General features: G+C 36.0%; 3 protein-coding genes and 1 long non-coding RNA gene across 6 annotated transcripts in view; 1 reads left to right on the top strand and 3 right to left on the bottom strand.

The window, feature by feature from the left end:
* Positions 1–45: 45 nt before the first annotated feature.
* On the bottom strand, positions 46–4,544 carry LOC123317870 (acetyl-coenzyme A transporter 1). The gene is made up of 7 exons (XM_044904480.1): positions 4,111–4,544; positions 3,488–3,905; positions 3,190–3,404; positions 2,941–3,082; positions 972–1,138; positions 540–764; positions 46–368 (listed from the first exon to the last, which is right to left on the bottom strand). Exons 1-7 carry the CDS (start codon positions 4,315–4,317, stop codon positions 198–200), a joined length of 1,545 nt encoding a protein of 514 aa, XP_044760415.1. The 5' UTR covers positions 4,318–4,544; the 3' UTR covers positions 46–197.
* Positions 1,383–2,902, top strand: LOC123317874. 2 transcript variants are annotated; one of them, XM_044904485.1, is made up of 3 exons: positions 1,383–1,928; positions 1,977–2,165; positions 2,346–2,901. In XM_044904485.1, the coding sequence occupies exons 1-3, from the start codon at positions 1,789–1,791 to the stop codon at positions 2,617–2,619; spliced, it is 603 nt and encodes a 200-aa protein (XP_044760420.1). In that variant the 5' UTR covers positions 1,383–1,788; the 3' UTR covers positions 2,620–2,901. The 2 variants fall into 2 exon arrangements, with proteins under 2 accessions (XP_044760420.1, XP_044760421.1); XM_044904486.1 differs by having other exon boundaries at positions 1,386–1,928; positions 2,422–2,902.
* A 737-nt stretch (positions 4,545–5,281) lies between the features above and the next one.
* LOC123317130 (suppressor of cytokine signaling 2-like) overlaps positions 5,282–13,171 on the bottom strand; it is a 49,528-nt gene continuing 41,638 nt past the window's right edge. For both annotated transcript variants that reach the window (XM_044903518.1, XM_044903517.1), the window contains 2 exons: positions 7,125–7,492; positions 5,282–6,979 (listed from right to left, as the gene is read on the bottom strand). In XM_044903518.1, the coding sequence (XP_044759453.1) occupies positions 6,472–6,979; positions 7,125–7,465 (849 nt within the window). In that variant the 5' untranslated portion in view covers positions 7,466–7,492 and the 3' untranslated portion in view covers positions 5,282–6,471. The remainder of the gene's footprint in view (positions 6,980–7,124; positions 7,493–13,171) is intronic.
* Positions 11,920–12,111, bottom strand: LOC123317133. Its single transcript, XR_006538138.1, has 2 exons — positions 12,034–12,111; positions 11,920–11,976 (listed from the first exon to the last, which is right to left on the bottom strand). It is a non-coding gene; the product is annotated as an uncharacterized LOC123317133 (long non-coding RNA).

Below are 13,171 nucleotides of genomic sequence, written 5' to 3'. Positions count from 1 at the left end.
AATATACTTCAAATGGGAAGAAATTCCCAATAGAATAATACTTCATCTACTCCATAATATTTATATCACACTGCAATCAAAATATAACAAAATATAAATCTCAATATTCAACAGTGCATATCAAAATTTCACATATTCAAAATTCTTTGAAACCTGGTGTTTGTGAAAATATATCGACATGTATACCTTTCCGACTACTATCTCCTCCTTTTCGACAATTTCCATGCGTAATCATCCAAATTCTGGATGTAATTGATCCTCTTCTTTCCCCACGCTAACCACAAAAAGCCAATGATTGCACAAATGAATATTTCCATATAAAATCCATCGAAAACTGTTTGACACACTCCCCCTCTAGATAAACAGAGCTGAAAGAAAATTATTGGAAATTTCTTGTTTCCTTTCTTTGTTGCTATAATACAATAACGAGATAAAGTTATTTCTCAATCAACTTTGGCCTTTTCCCGAAAAAATGGTTGTATATGAAACAATCTGTCACATGCTACACAGATTGATGAAAAGCCAAAGATTGTACTCACATTTTTCTCTGTAATGTTCCTGCAAGTGTTATCTACCTCCTCCGTCCCTCCCACACATTGTTTCCAAGTGAGTGGATCAACAAAATACAAGGCCAACAGTGAAGGCCAGTTTCCTCCCAAATTCGCCAAAGTGTTGAGGAGTGTCATATAGGTGCCACCAACTGATGAATCGCTCACTTTTGCAAAGAATGCCATCACAGAAACGAACATACAGTAGACACATACCTTAAACAAACAACTTTGGTTTTTACCTGACTACTAACATCCACACTGTTTTGTGATCCCTTAAATTTTTTCGCAAGCACCCATTCACACCCTGCATATTTATTCAATGGTCAAAGGAATATGTAAAGGTGCTTATTGCACTCAACATAATTCAAGAACGAAATGAAAAGGTTCACCAAAGATGTAACTTTGGAAAGAAAGTCTTACCTGATGTATCACATAACAAATCAGCACAAATGCAACATAAAGGATAGGCAATCCTTGAGAAGCATCTGGCACAAATGTTGGTGTAATCCAGACCAAAAATGCTGCCACAAACCCGAACATCAATCTATAAGGAATAGCTTTCACATATATGTCGAGTGGACGAGGTCCTGAAAAATATCAATGTTGAAATAATTTAGAAAAATTAAGAAGCGGGTAGATCCACCTTTGACCTGAATTCGCCTGTCAAGTGTATTAGTGTTTATCTACCGTTAAAGTATATCAAGAGATCGGTAGATTCAATATTAAATACTCTGGCTTTGACCCAAAGGATTTGCGAGCGTCAGGAGCTCGGCACTTGAGAAGTTCTTGAAACTCTCATTAAAACACCTAAAATCTCCTCCGTTTGTCGATGAAACAACTCTCTTTACAACTAGTGACACTAAGTGGCGTACCCTTTACCGACCTGAAGATGCTATTGTGATAGCGAAACACGTGTCGTGGTTTGAAAACTCATTTTTGTGAAAATCGAATAACCTGTTAAGTTCGATTAAGTATCGGCCACATCCAATGTTTTTATATACGATATGGCTGCATCATGAGATTTCTACGAAAAAAACATTTTTTCCGTTCAAAAAATTAGCATAGCTGACGAGTAAAAACTTTCTAAAAACTCGAAAACAGCTGGATCGATCCTGACCAAAACCGATAGGTTTCTTCACGATTCAAAAAAATTCTTCCAATTGTAAAACACAATAGATTAAAAAAGGAATATAGTTAGCTTAATTTTCATGAAACTGTCACTCATTGAGAAAGAAAAATGTCAAATAACCTCAGCCAGTATGAGAATGTCTTCCATATCTTGCATCAAGATCATTCCTACTTTTTAGCTAGTTCGGATGAACTAATTCCAAAACGAAAATTGGTGAACGATTTCAGCATTCCAAGAATTTTTCACAAGTAGTCTGCCTCTCGAATTTCTTCATAGATTCATGATAATGTTTTCAGCCGCGATAAGAAGGTTGCCGCATTAAGAATAAAGAACTTCTTATGTTCAATAAGAGATAGAAGAATTTATGAAAAAATCAAATCAACACTATTCAAATTTGCAAGTCAAAACCCAATATGGCTTCTCAGACGATTAGACTATGCATATTTCACATTATTTGAAAAAAACAATTGTGCATTAGTTTTCAGGTGAGTGAAAAACTCAAAGAAGCAAATACACAAAGTATTAATCTTCTTGAAATACAAACACTCTATATATTAGGCAAAGTTTACTGAGTAACAAAAAATAAAAACCAAATAAATTTCATGAATCCCCTGCTCAACTCTCTTTATGATATGAAAAATACATCATATTTTTTCTCTTTGAAGATTGGCCGGCGAGTCATTTCCTCCTTATATTGTTTACAAAATATTTAGTTGCCTTTATGTAATCAATTCATTCAAGTTTCCTATCTTGCAACCAAAATTGAGGATAAAGGAAAGAAAACCAGGAAAAGCACCAAACACTAGCTATTATCAGAACAAAGATGACAAATGGAAAATTTGCTATGTATATAAAGAAGAGAAAAAACTGTTTAAAAAATCAGAATCAAGAAAGAATACCAATTCAATCTCCTGGATATCAGAAAAGTATGGGCCTTGAACAACAGATCTAAATATTTAGCAATAAGTTGGATTTAACCTAATGGTTCATTTATCTTTATACCTCAATTTTCCCAGAAAAAACTTTTAGTGTTGTATTTATATTATTATTGTAATAAACATTTTTTCCATTTTAACTTCGAAGTGAACCAGAAGATCGGCAGATTTAATACACTAGCGTCAGAAGCACGGCGCCCCTGAGTTCATGAAAACTCTTAAGAAAACACCAGAAAGCTTTTTTGTTTCTAGATGTGAGCATTCAACTAAATACTAACTCCGATTACGAAAATAACTACTGGCGCTTATTAGGAAAAAAGCTTACCTGAAGTATATTTTGCTATTACCAAAGGAAGTGCTATTTGAACAGGTATCATAGGCACTGCTAAAAGGCCAAGTCTTTCCTTAGGTATACCAGCTTCTACTAATTTCAAGGACATTACACTGTCAGTAGCTGAAAATCCAATCTGAAAACAAATACATACACATAAGTTTCTCCATAATTCAACAATTAACCAGCAAAACATGCGAATAAATTCTCAATAGATTGTTGAATCACAAAATAAATACGCACCTTACTAGTTAATAATATGATACTTAATGTCTGCACTGATTTGAGTCCCAATATTTCCTTCAAAGACTTATAGGCAGTGTTAATATCTGTATTATGGATAATTTCTCGATCACCATCCCTAGGTTCCTCTTCTTTTTTGAAAATCGCTACTAATGTGGTTGTTACCAAAAATAACCATCCCCAGAAAGATAGGAAACCTGATAGGGTTATGATGCCTAGAAGTAAATTCCCAATTAACCACATCTCTTACATATATTTTCTTTTCGATTTGAATTTTATTTATTCTTCATTTATGTACCTTCATCTTTTGGCTCCCATCTCAAATACATATTACAAAAACTACTAGATTCTAATGCCATAAATAATACATAGCTTAGAAAAAATCCGGCTGTTTGGCCTACACTATTGCATGCCGATGAATGTCCAATATTATCTTTCTTAAGCATAGTCAATGCCCAACCATCAACAGCAATATCTTGCGTAGCAGCAAGAAAATTGAGAATGAAGAATGTTAATGTTAGTAACTCAATATTGGGAGTTTCCCCTATCCAATTGTCCACATGATGACTTAGATATATCATAAACGTTCCTAATAAATACTGTGTTGGTATTAGCCATGTTTTTCTCCTTCCAATCTTCTTTGAGAATATACAATCCACAAGTGGCGCCCACAACAATTTAATACTAAATGGCCATGTAACAAAACTAAACTCCGCCTGAAAGAGTAAAGTTTTTGGGTAACAAGTAGGAAATTTTAAGAAGAAATCCATAAATGAATCAAGAGAATACATATCTTTTCCATAAACACAACCTTTTGAGCAAAGATTATGCTCTATAATTCTTGCTTTTGAGAACATATGCTCAGGCTCAGGAATACATCATTAAAACTTCCAAAATGTAACATAACACATATACACCAACCTGCTGTTTATAAGTTATACCCCTATTTTGCAAAATCATAGGTAGAGCTGCACTCAGACCTAGAGGTATTCCTTGAAGTGTATAAAGGAAAAACAACAAAGCAATATTTTTTTCATCTCCCTTCATGTTTAAATGTACTGTTGAAATCGCCGTAAACTTCTTACTGTCCTTGTCCTCAGTAGCTTTTTTATTAGTTTTCCTCTCCATCTCGGCGTATTGTTTAGGACACGTCAGTAATTCTGAGCAATAAGGAAAATTTTACCTCTTAATAACCTCTAAAACTAACATTCTAACATAATCTTTGCATAGGATAGGATTTTTTATGCTGAAAACAGGTGAAAATATATCAAATGTTGAATTATCCAATTTCCCGAAATCATTCGACGTAAACTAAATTTTTGAGGTTATGTACACTTTTTTGCTGTCAAATGCAAAACATTTCGTTGTAGTTCATGGTCCTTGTAGTTCAGCAATCGTGGAAGTGATATTTGTCCTTGATGGTGGATGAACTATCGTAAAGATTATCTTTGATTATTTCAAAAATTAACTTCCTCTTTGATTATTTCAAAGATTAACCTCTTTGATTATAACAAAGAGTAACAACTATTTAAGTATGAGCGCCACTGCCAAGTGCCAGCCATACTTCAGTTTCCAACGATACGATAATCCATCCATTGGTGGAATTTTTCTGAATTCTAAGTTAATCGACCAATATCATTTTTGGATTATCGTATCGTCTCTATGATCGGTAACGATAATCCACGATACTTACGATGATCCAAAAATGCTTCTATTGGTTGATTATTTTTAGGTTCAAGTTCCAATTGGCTGAATATTTTCAAATTCAAGCAATAGAATCATTTTCGGATCATCGGATATCGTATGGCCCCACTCAAATTGTTGAAAATGAATTATTTTTGATTTTCAGTTACAACTGAAATTATGATTATGATCGATTTCCAAATCCTTTTCATTAACTATATAAGGTGCTCATTAATTCCACTCATATGGTAATCTTATTCTGTATGGAAATTCCGCTAGTCGGATACTTATATAGAGTGAGCTTTCAAGAGTTTCACTGACTAAGGAAAATCGGATTAATTTATATTTGCTTATATAATGTACCTTGTAACATGAAATATTTATAATTCGATGAATAACAGGCATTTAATAATCAATAAATAATTTATTTTTCAAGGGAAATAAATACATCAACTATACATTATATGTTCAGATACCATGCATTCATATTTCTTCAATTATTTACACTGTTGGAATGAATAATAAATACATAAAAGATTCTACTTCATAAATTATAATTCTGTTCAATGACTTATTGCATAATAACTATATTTACACAGCTGCCGTAAGTATGTTATATTCATGATTGACTTAAATTTGATCAAATCATATTTGCAGTACACTGGTGGAAATTAACATGGCAACACTTGTGCGATTCATGTTGTTAACATGAGAGACAAGCTTCATGGTAATTCCTGAACACATTTCACTCTCATAACAATAATATCATTAGTTTATTTCGAGGTAAAATATTTTTATAAATGAGATAACAAATAACAGAGGTTAAATTTCAAACAAAAAAAATGTCGACACTTTGATTAACTAAAGGACAATACAACTTTGAACCATATCGGCGATATGCAGAAAAAATATTATAATTGCCAGTTTGAACTGGCAATTGAAATATATTTCTGCATTACCGCTCAGTACCAATCTGATTCGCCAATCATGATTATTAATTCAATATATGATTCAGTCAACACAGTAATACTTGAAACAATAAAAACTAAGCGATTTCTAAATTAAAACACAACGTCACTCTCTGGTATCTCAACATTTAAACGAGACAAGGCACCACACTTAAACGAATTTGTTCTAAAGATCCTACCTATAATAATCATAGAAATCATTCAAATTATTGTAATCCTTAACGAATAATTTCTCCATCATTGAACAGAATTCCAATGGTAAAATTAGTTATCCTAGCTAGTAGAACGTATATCCGACGCTCTGAGAAACAAAGTCGCTCGAAACTGCGTTAACTTCCTATTTAGTAACTTCCATCCAGACATAGAATTCGATGTTCTCAAGCAATCCACGAGGGTTTGTTCCTCAATCTTAAGAGTATTATTTGTAGGTTTGGAAAGGTCAGGACAATCCAGGAACCGTATGATTAAGTTCGATTGAAGGTTAAGATTTCTGTAGAACATCGAAATGAAGATCCTAACGTGCCTTTACAGACCCCACAGTTAATTTATGGAGGAGAGCAACTTTGTCTCTAGAATACTTATGTGGTGTCCCTGATGTCGGTATGTAAAAGGTACCGACCAGTCTTTGGTACTATAAAGAATATGGGTATTCCTCCAAATAGGCTGTTAAGGATTTCGGCAGCTCCAGTTGGGCGTGCGGGGGAGTCAAGAACGCCACTTTGGGTTTGGTGGACAACTTCAGCTCTCTGTTGATCGCAATGCGTGCGAGATGCTTGAGAGAAGGCGGCTCCTGGTTCTTCCTTAACGGCCTTTCGAGCACAATCGGCGAGTACCACTTTCCCGTGAAGTCCACCCACACTTGCGAGCTGTTCTTGCACAGTTTGCTCTGATTCACGTAGTGTTCGACCAAGGCCAGCACGCAGGGAAACATGGGCATCGCGGCGAGCAAGTGAGGTTGGGCGTCTAACCGAAAGAAGCCCTGCTGGTAGTAGAGCCTAACCGACGTGGGGCCCCTTTCGGTCTGGACACTCAGGGAGAATAGGAAACGAGGATCCGAAGAGTTGCGTACTAGGAATGTACCCACTTCAGCGTTTTTCAGTAGTTCGTGGCTTTGCTGATATGTGATGCCTTCGTAGTACCTGGAAAATGAAGAGAATTCCTTGTTAACTCATGCTGCCTTTGGAAAGGACTGTCAAAATCGGCAATTAAAATATTTGGTATCAGATCTTGATAGTACAAGAGTGAAAACTACTCAGTAATTGGTAATTGGAGTGGAAAACTTACCAGCCTGATAGGCGAAGAGCCCGTACGGTGTTTAGAAGCCTTTCCAGGTCCATTTCTGGTTTGGCAAGGTCGCAGGGGGGAGGCGCAGGCAGGAGTGGCAAAGTGGGCTGAGGCATGACGAACGCCAAAGGCATGCTTGGTGACACTTGCGGCGACTGGCACGGTGAGGTGACAGACGGGCACGGTGCTGGTTCCAGGCAGGGATCGACCAGACCTCCGCCGCTGAGATAAGAGACCCGTCTCAGGTCCTGTGGGAAGCATGGCGACGAAGCTGTCTGACAGCACTTGAACTCGTGCTTGCACTTGGGACATGAGGTGCTACAACCAAACATGGCAGACATATGCCATGCCCGATCAAACAACTCGGTCTGAAACAAAGAGTTCAATTAGGAATTTCGAAATCGGAGCTATGCGAATTTCATTAGTAATCGTCTGCAGGGTGGGTAAAAATTAAAAATCAATACAGCATATTCATATCTTCGGTATAACCTATTTTGTAGATAAATGACTGAATACACGTCAATTATTGTTTTAAATCACCAACAGCCTTTCATGTGTTATTTGGGAGTTTGTTATGCGCCTTCTACGAGGGTAGTTTTGCTGTTTTGAATGGCAATCCCAACTTTTGTGCCAAAAATTTGAGGACCCGAAATACCTTGGACCCTGTAGAGATCCATGATTTCATCGAGAGTCTTAAATCAGATTCTGTGACTCAGTTGCCCAGCGATGGAACAGTTCACGAACTGACTAGTAACGTGATAACATTTTTAGAACAATTATTGGATTACATTGATACTATAGGCGTGGTGTTGGCCAATTAACCCGGATATGCTCAGCAATTGGTCAAAATGAATGTGAGCGACGAGAACAAAGCCCTGCTGGGATTGTATATCAGTAAGTTATAATATGAATATACAGGTTCGAAAAATAATCCTATTCGTTTCGGTCTTATTTGACGTAGTCAGGGCAACACAACCCTTACCTCGATGGAAAACTCGATTATTAATTCTTGCGCATAGGCGACATTCATTTCATTGATAAATTCAAATTAGCACTGTTCTATCTGATCTCATTGTTAATCTTACGACCGGTTTTATAATCGACCCAAGGTCGCTTTTATTTTAACCCTACCAAAAATGACATTAAAGGAAGTTTTTAGCTTAAAGTGACTTTAAATTTGATTATGAAACTGGAAGTTATAGTTGCGGAGCCCAAGAATGAAATTCGGGCTTTACTCGAGCGTGTTAGATTAATGTAAGGGGAGATACTTTGGACTTCTACCAAAAATTAGACCTGTATATATGGGGAATTGTCTAGGGCCTGTCAGAATAGTAAAAAAAAACGATCATTGTACATACTCGAGCGTGTCAGATTAAGATATATGTGGTTAATAACGTGTTGAAAAGTATATATTCTCTTAATCTGACAATTTGAGCTTGTCGAAAATGTGTGGGAGGGCGACCAACTTACAAAAAAAAACGTCACGTGTACACATTCTCGAGCGCGGTGGCTTTTTTTCGTTATTTTGAAGCTAATGATTCAAGAATAACGGAAAAAATATAATCTGACAGCTTCAGCAAGCCGAAACAATGAAAAGTGGCCATAAAGGTCACAAAAATCAGTTTTCTTGAAATATCTCCTATCCTGGGCTTCAAATTGTTTACGCATTCATTATAAAAGTTGTAGAGCATAAAATTATCTACAAATTTTGTACGAAGCAATTTTTTCTACGTTTGAACGTTTTTGAGATAAATGTACATTAGACTGACTTTCTACATTGACCTTGGCCTTTCGCATGTGTGGCTGAGCTCCTCGCCCTTATCGCCCTCTAAGTCGAAAACGGTTGAGAGTATGTAAAATTGCTTCAGACAAAAGTTTTATAGAATTTTATTATCTACAACTTTCATAATGAATACAGAAACGATTAGAGGTATAGAAAGGGAGATATTTAAAAAAAAATGCCTTATTATCATCTTCAAACTGTCATATTAAGAAAACCCCCCTGTTTAGTGTCAGGTTAATGGATCAACACGTCTTCAACACCGAGATTAACCATCTTTATGAAAATCTGACGCGTTCGAATATGTACAAGTAAAGATTTTTTTTCGCATTTTCAAAGGACCGCTGTGACCTTAAGTCACGTCCGAATTACCAGCCTGTTGTTGTTGAAATGTAGGGTGCTTCCTTTGGGTCTGACACATACGAAAAAAGTTTTTGTTACCATTTTCAACTCTTCTTCACGGTCAGCCCAACCACAGAAACTGTCAGATTAACATGAATTTATTATCAGAGACACGTAGGGTTATACAGTATCTTAATCTCGAGTATGTACACCTGACCATTTTTTTTTTACATCTTTGGAAACCTGCAGACGCTTTCCCCACCGCTGTACGTACATACATCATAGAACCTTTTTTTCTTTCTACCAACTAATCTTCGGCTCCTCAACTATTAAGGCCTTTATAATTAGACTGGACCCTTTTCTATTTTAGGGATGAAATTTTTCAACTCAAATTCGAAATTTTTCTCTGTTTATCAATTACTGCACTTAAAGAGTGTAAATAGCCCAGTATAGCTGAAGCTATTCTCGCTTTCAAAGAATCCGAAAACCTCAAAACTTGAAAACGGCGTCCGTTTCGCCAGAGAAACTGGCAGGAAACCAAATTTGAAAGCGGATTCCAGTGTAATTTGATCAATTCGCCACGAGCAACAACCGCATCGTCTATACGTCGTTCCGAGCACTCGAAAACTCTTACTTATAATTGAGTTTCCGTGAAACGGATTCGCAATTTGTATTCCGGGAAAGCCGGCAATTTGTGAATGGCATTGAGTTTGGTGTAATTGTGTCGGAAAGAATGGAAACGCTCAATTGGGGGCTCTATCGCGTGATGCTTGGTTATGTAACGGCTGAAGACGCACGTGAACGCTGTCGAATTGGCGAGCTAGATGTCTGCCATTAATCATTATCGAATAAGCTTGCATCCAAAGATTATAGAGTAGAAAGATGGGAAACGAGGCAACTAAAGCGATTTGAGCGCCATCTGTGTGTCAAGTGTGTTTTTAAGACGCCAGGACTTGTCTAAATATTGATTTGAGTGCCATTTTCAGAAACATATGAAATTTTGTAAGATTTCAGACGTCCATTTTGATCAAAGAGGTTTTGAATGTTTTGATTCTCGTACCGCTTTTTGTTTGTCTAGCTCGTTCTAGTTGCTGATTATTGAATTTTTTATCTTATTTCTTGGTGAAAACACCAAGTGCTCTGAAGTGCTCAAGCTTTAAGACAATGACCTTCTTCAGCAAACACTACTGACTACTGACCATGTGCAGTGAACATTTTACTGCAGGTCAATTGAGAACTGTTGTTCATCCACGTAAATTGTTGTATGCAGAAAGCATCCCTTGCATGAACGGCCTATTAAGGGGAAATTATGATCTTTATAGGTCCATTCAATTATTCTCAAGTGCTACTCTTTTTATATATTCAGAAATGCAGAGGTTTTATTGATTTCGATTTGGAAACCGAGTGACTGTCAAATTGTTGTTTGGAAAGTCAAGGTTTTATGAAAGCTGCTGTGAGTGTTTTGTTCATTCATTAATCAATTTGTATATTGTGTCATAAAGAGACCATAAAGATCATAAAAGAAGCACCAAGAAACTATACTGACATACAGGTCTGGTATACCTCTGTAAGATTTTTTTATTAAGTCTGGTTCTGAAAATTCTGTAAGTGATACATACATCTTTAAGTAACTGGAATGTGTATGCTCTGATGGTATATTGAAGATTGGTTCATATTAATTCCTGATATATGTATATTTTACAAATTCAACAAAGTGTATTAATTCAAAACAAACTATTGCACAGAAATAACACCTTCGACGTATAACAGATCACCATATACTTTTGTATCCTAGTCAAAGCTCCATTTATTATCCATAATTTCTGTAAATTTTTCATGAATTGCAAATAAGAATATAGCACATCCAACAGCGTTTTTCATTCATATCAATTGATTCCAAACAATGTTCAGATGAAAACTAACATCATGATCAGAAAACAAAACCATATGTACTTTTGTTTTGTCGCTCAGAATGTTTGTTTTCTGATCGAAACAAAGTGGATATTGAAATTCAATACAAAGAATATAATTCAAATTTCGCGTCCCTCAATTAAAAAACAGAAAACTGTTATTAAAAAGTTTTTCTGCATTGACAGTGCGTTTTCAGCGCCATCTCATTGTCAAGTGTGTTTTCACTGACCAAAATGTAGTCGGTTTTTAGTACTAGAGATATGAGGGCGTTTCCTATCTTTCTACTCTATAATCTTTGCTTGCATCATGTATTCTTCTAGATTTTAGATGACTGTAAACTGGAGCAACCTAGCAACCATTCCATGAGTATAATTGAAATAGGGCTGATGATAAAATATCATCAATGACCAAATCATCCCCTGCAACAATGGCCATCCATTTTCTGGCACAGAAAGTGAGGGTTGCCAATTGAAAAAACTACTCTCCACCCCTCGTTAAGAGTACAGGAAAGAACCCACCAATTATACCAAAAAAGTAGTTGCGTTATTCAAAATAAAATTGACCTGTTAGAATTTTTTCCAACGAAATAGTAAATACCGAAGAAATTAATTTTGTTCATTACTTTGACCACTCCACATTAATTAGTCGAACCCTATTATAGGCTACAAATTCGAAAATTTGAAACAAAATGCAAATATTAGTGTCCACCACAATAATTAATAAATTGATAACTGTATTTTGCGGGATAAGGACAAACTCTCAAAAGATCTTAAAGTATATTCAGCAACGTTTCGCAAACTCTCGTTTGCTTCATCAGGCCTAAAAACATTATAAAAATGTCATACAAAACACTTACAGTAAAGTATAAATAAATACCTCTATACTATAAATAAGACATTCAGATGTAAAAACTTTAAAAACCGACGGCATCAACTGTATATTCCACGTCAAATCACATTAGAGATCTCATTAGAGATACTTTGAGAGCAGATTTTGTTAACCTTCTTACTAACCACTTACACAGAGTCAATGGAAGGGTAGATGTCCATGATAAGATGGTGAGGAATTTTAATATAACGAAACGGTTTCTTAAAGATAACAATGACATCATAGTGAACAAATCGGACAAGGGTGGATCAATAGTGATCATGTATCGTGAGGACTACGTTAACCATGTTAAGGGAATGCTGAGTGATGTGAACACATATAAATTACTCAAAAAAGATCCCACATCTTCGTTTCAAAAAAGAGCAAATGCTCTTGTAGACTCTTTATTTGAAAACTCATTCATTTCTGAGTTTGAAAAGAAAAAGTTAAAAAAACACAACTCGGTTCCTCCCCGACTATACTGTCTGCGGAAAACACACAAGGAAGGTCTACACATGAGGCCGATAGTCAGTGGAATTAATTCTCCCTCATCAAATATTGCAACATTCATACACAACACGTTAAGTGATGTAGCAACTACATTTCAACACCAAGTGAATAGCTCTTTTGAGTTTGTTGAATTTTCGGAAAATGTTGTCTTACCTGACGGATACGTCTTGGTTTCATTGGACGTCACTTCTTTGTTCACTAATATCACACATGCCCTCACTGTACAGATCATTAAAAAGAATTGGCAGACAATATCAGCCTATACATGCCTGGATAGAAAAACTTTCCTGATGTTGGTTGACTTTCTGTTTGAATCCAGTTATTTTATGTTCAATGGAGAAACGTACCTACAAATTGAGGGAACAACTATGGGTGGCATTGCGAGTCCCATTTTTGGAAAATTTGTAATGAATGACTTGGTGATAACAGTTGTGTCCCAACTACCCTTTCCTGTGCCTTTTGTCAAGTTCTATGTTGATGACTCTGTCATGGCTTTACCATTTGACATGATTGATGAAACGGTAAAAATTTTCAATAGCTACCATGACAAGATACAGTTCACGTTTGAAGTGGAAACTGGAGGTTCTTTGCCCTTTTTGGACGTCTGCTTACACCGTACGGAAGAACAAAAAATCAT

Source organism: Coccinella septempunctata, chromosome 7, assembly GCF_907165205.1.
Source record: "Coccinella septempunctata chromosome 7, icCocSept1.1, whole genome shotgun sequence".
Taxonomy (NCBI): Eukaryota; Metazoa; Arthropoda; class Insecta; order Coleoptera; family Coccinellidae; genus Coccinella; species Coccinella septempunctata.
The sequence above is the reverse complement of the archived record's forward strand: the minus strand, read 5'-3'. Positions and strand labels throughout refer to the sequence as shown.

Bases quoted from the DNA above. Each gene is read 5' to 3' on its own strand.
- LOC123317874 (XM_044904485.1), top strand. From the start codon at position 1,789: ATGTCAAATAACCTCAGCCAGTATGAGAATGTCTTCCATATCTTGCAT. The intron at 1,929-1,976 runs GTAGTCTGCCTC...TAATGTTTTCAG, and splicing joins ATTCCAAGAATTTTTCACAA to CCGCGATAAGAAGGTTGCCG. The intron at 2,166-2,345 runs GTGAGTGAAAAA...TTCTCTTTGAAG, and splicing joins AATTGTGCATTAGTTTTCAG to ATTGGCCGGCGAGTCATTTC.
- LOC123317870 (XM_044904480.1), bottom strand. From the start codon at position 4,317: ATGGAGAGGAAAACTAATAAAAAAGCTACTGAGGACAAGGACAGTAAG. The intron at 3,405-3,487 runs GTACATAAATGA...ATTTACTTCTAG, and splicing joins ATGGGAGCCAAAAGATGAAG to GCATCATAACCCTATCAGGT. The intron at 765-971 runs GTAAGACTTTCT...TGTTTGTTTAAG, and splicing joins TTTGTTATGTGATACATCAG to GTATGTGTCTACTGTATGTT.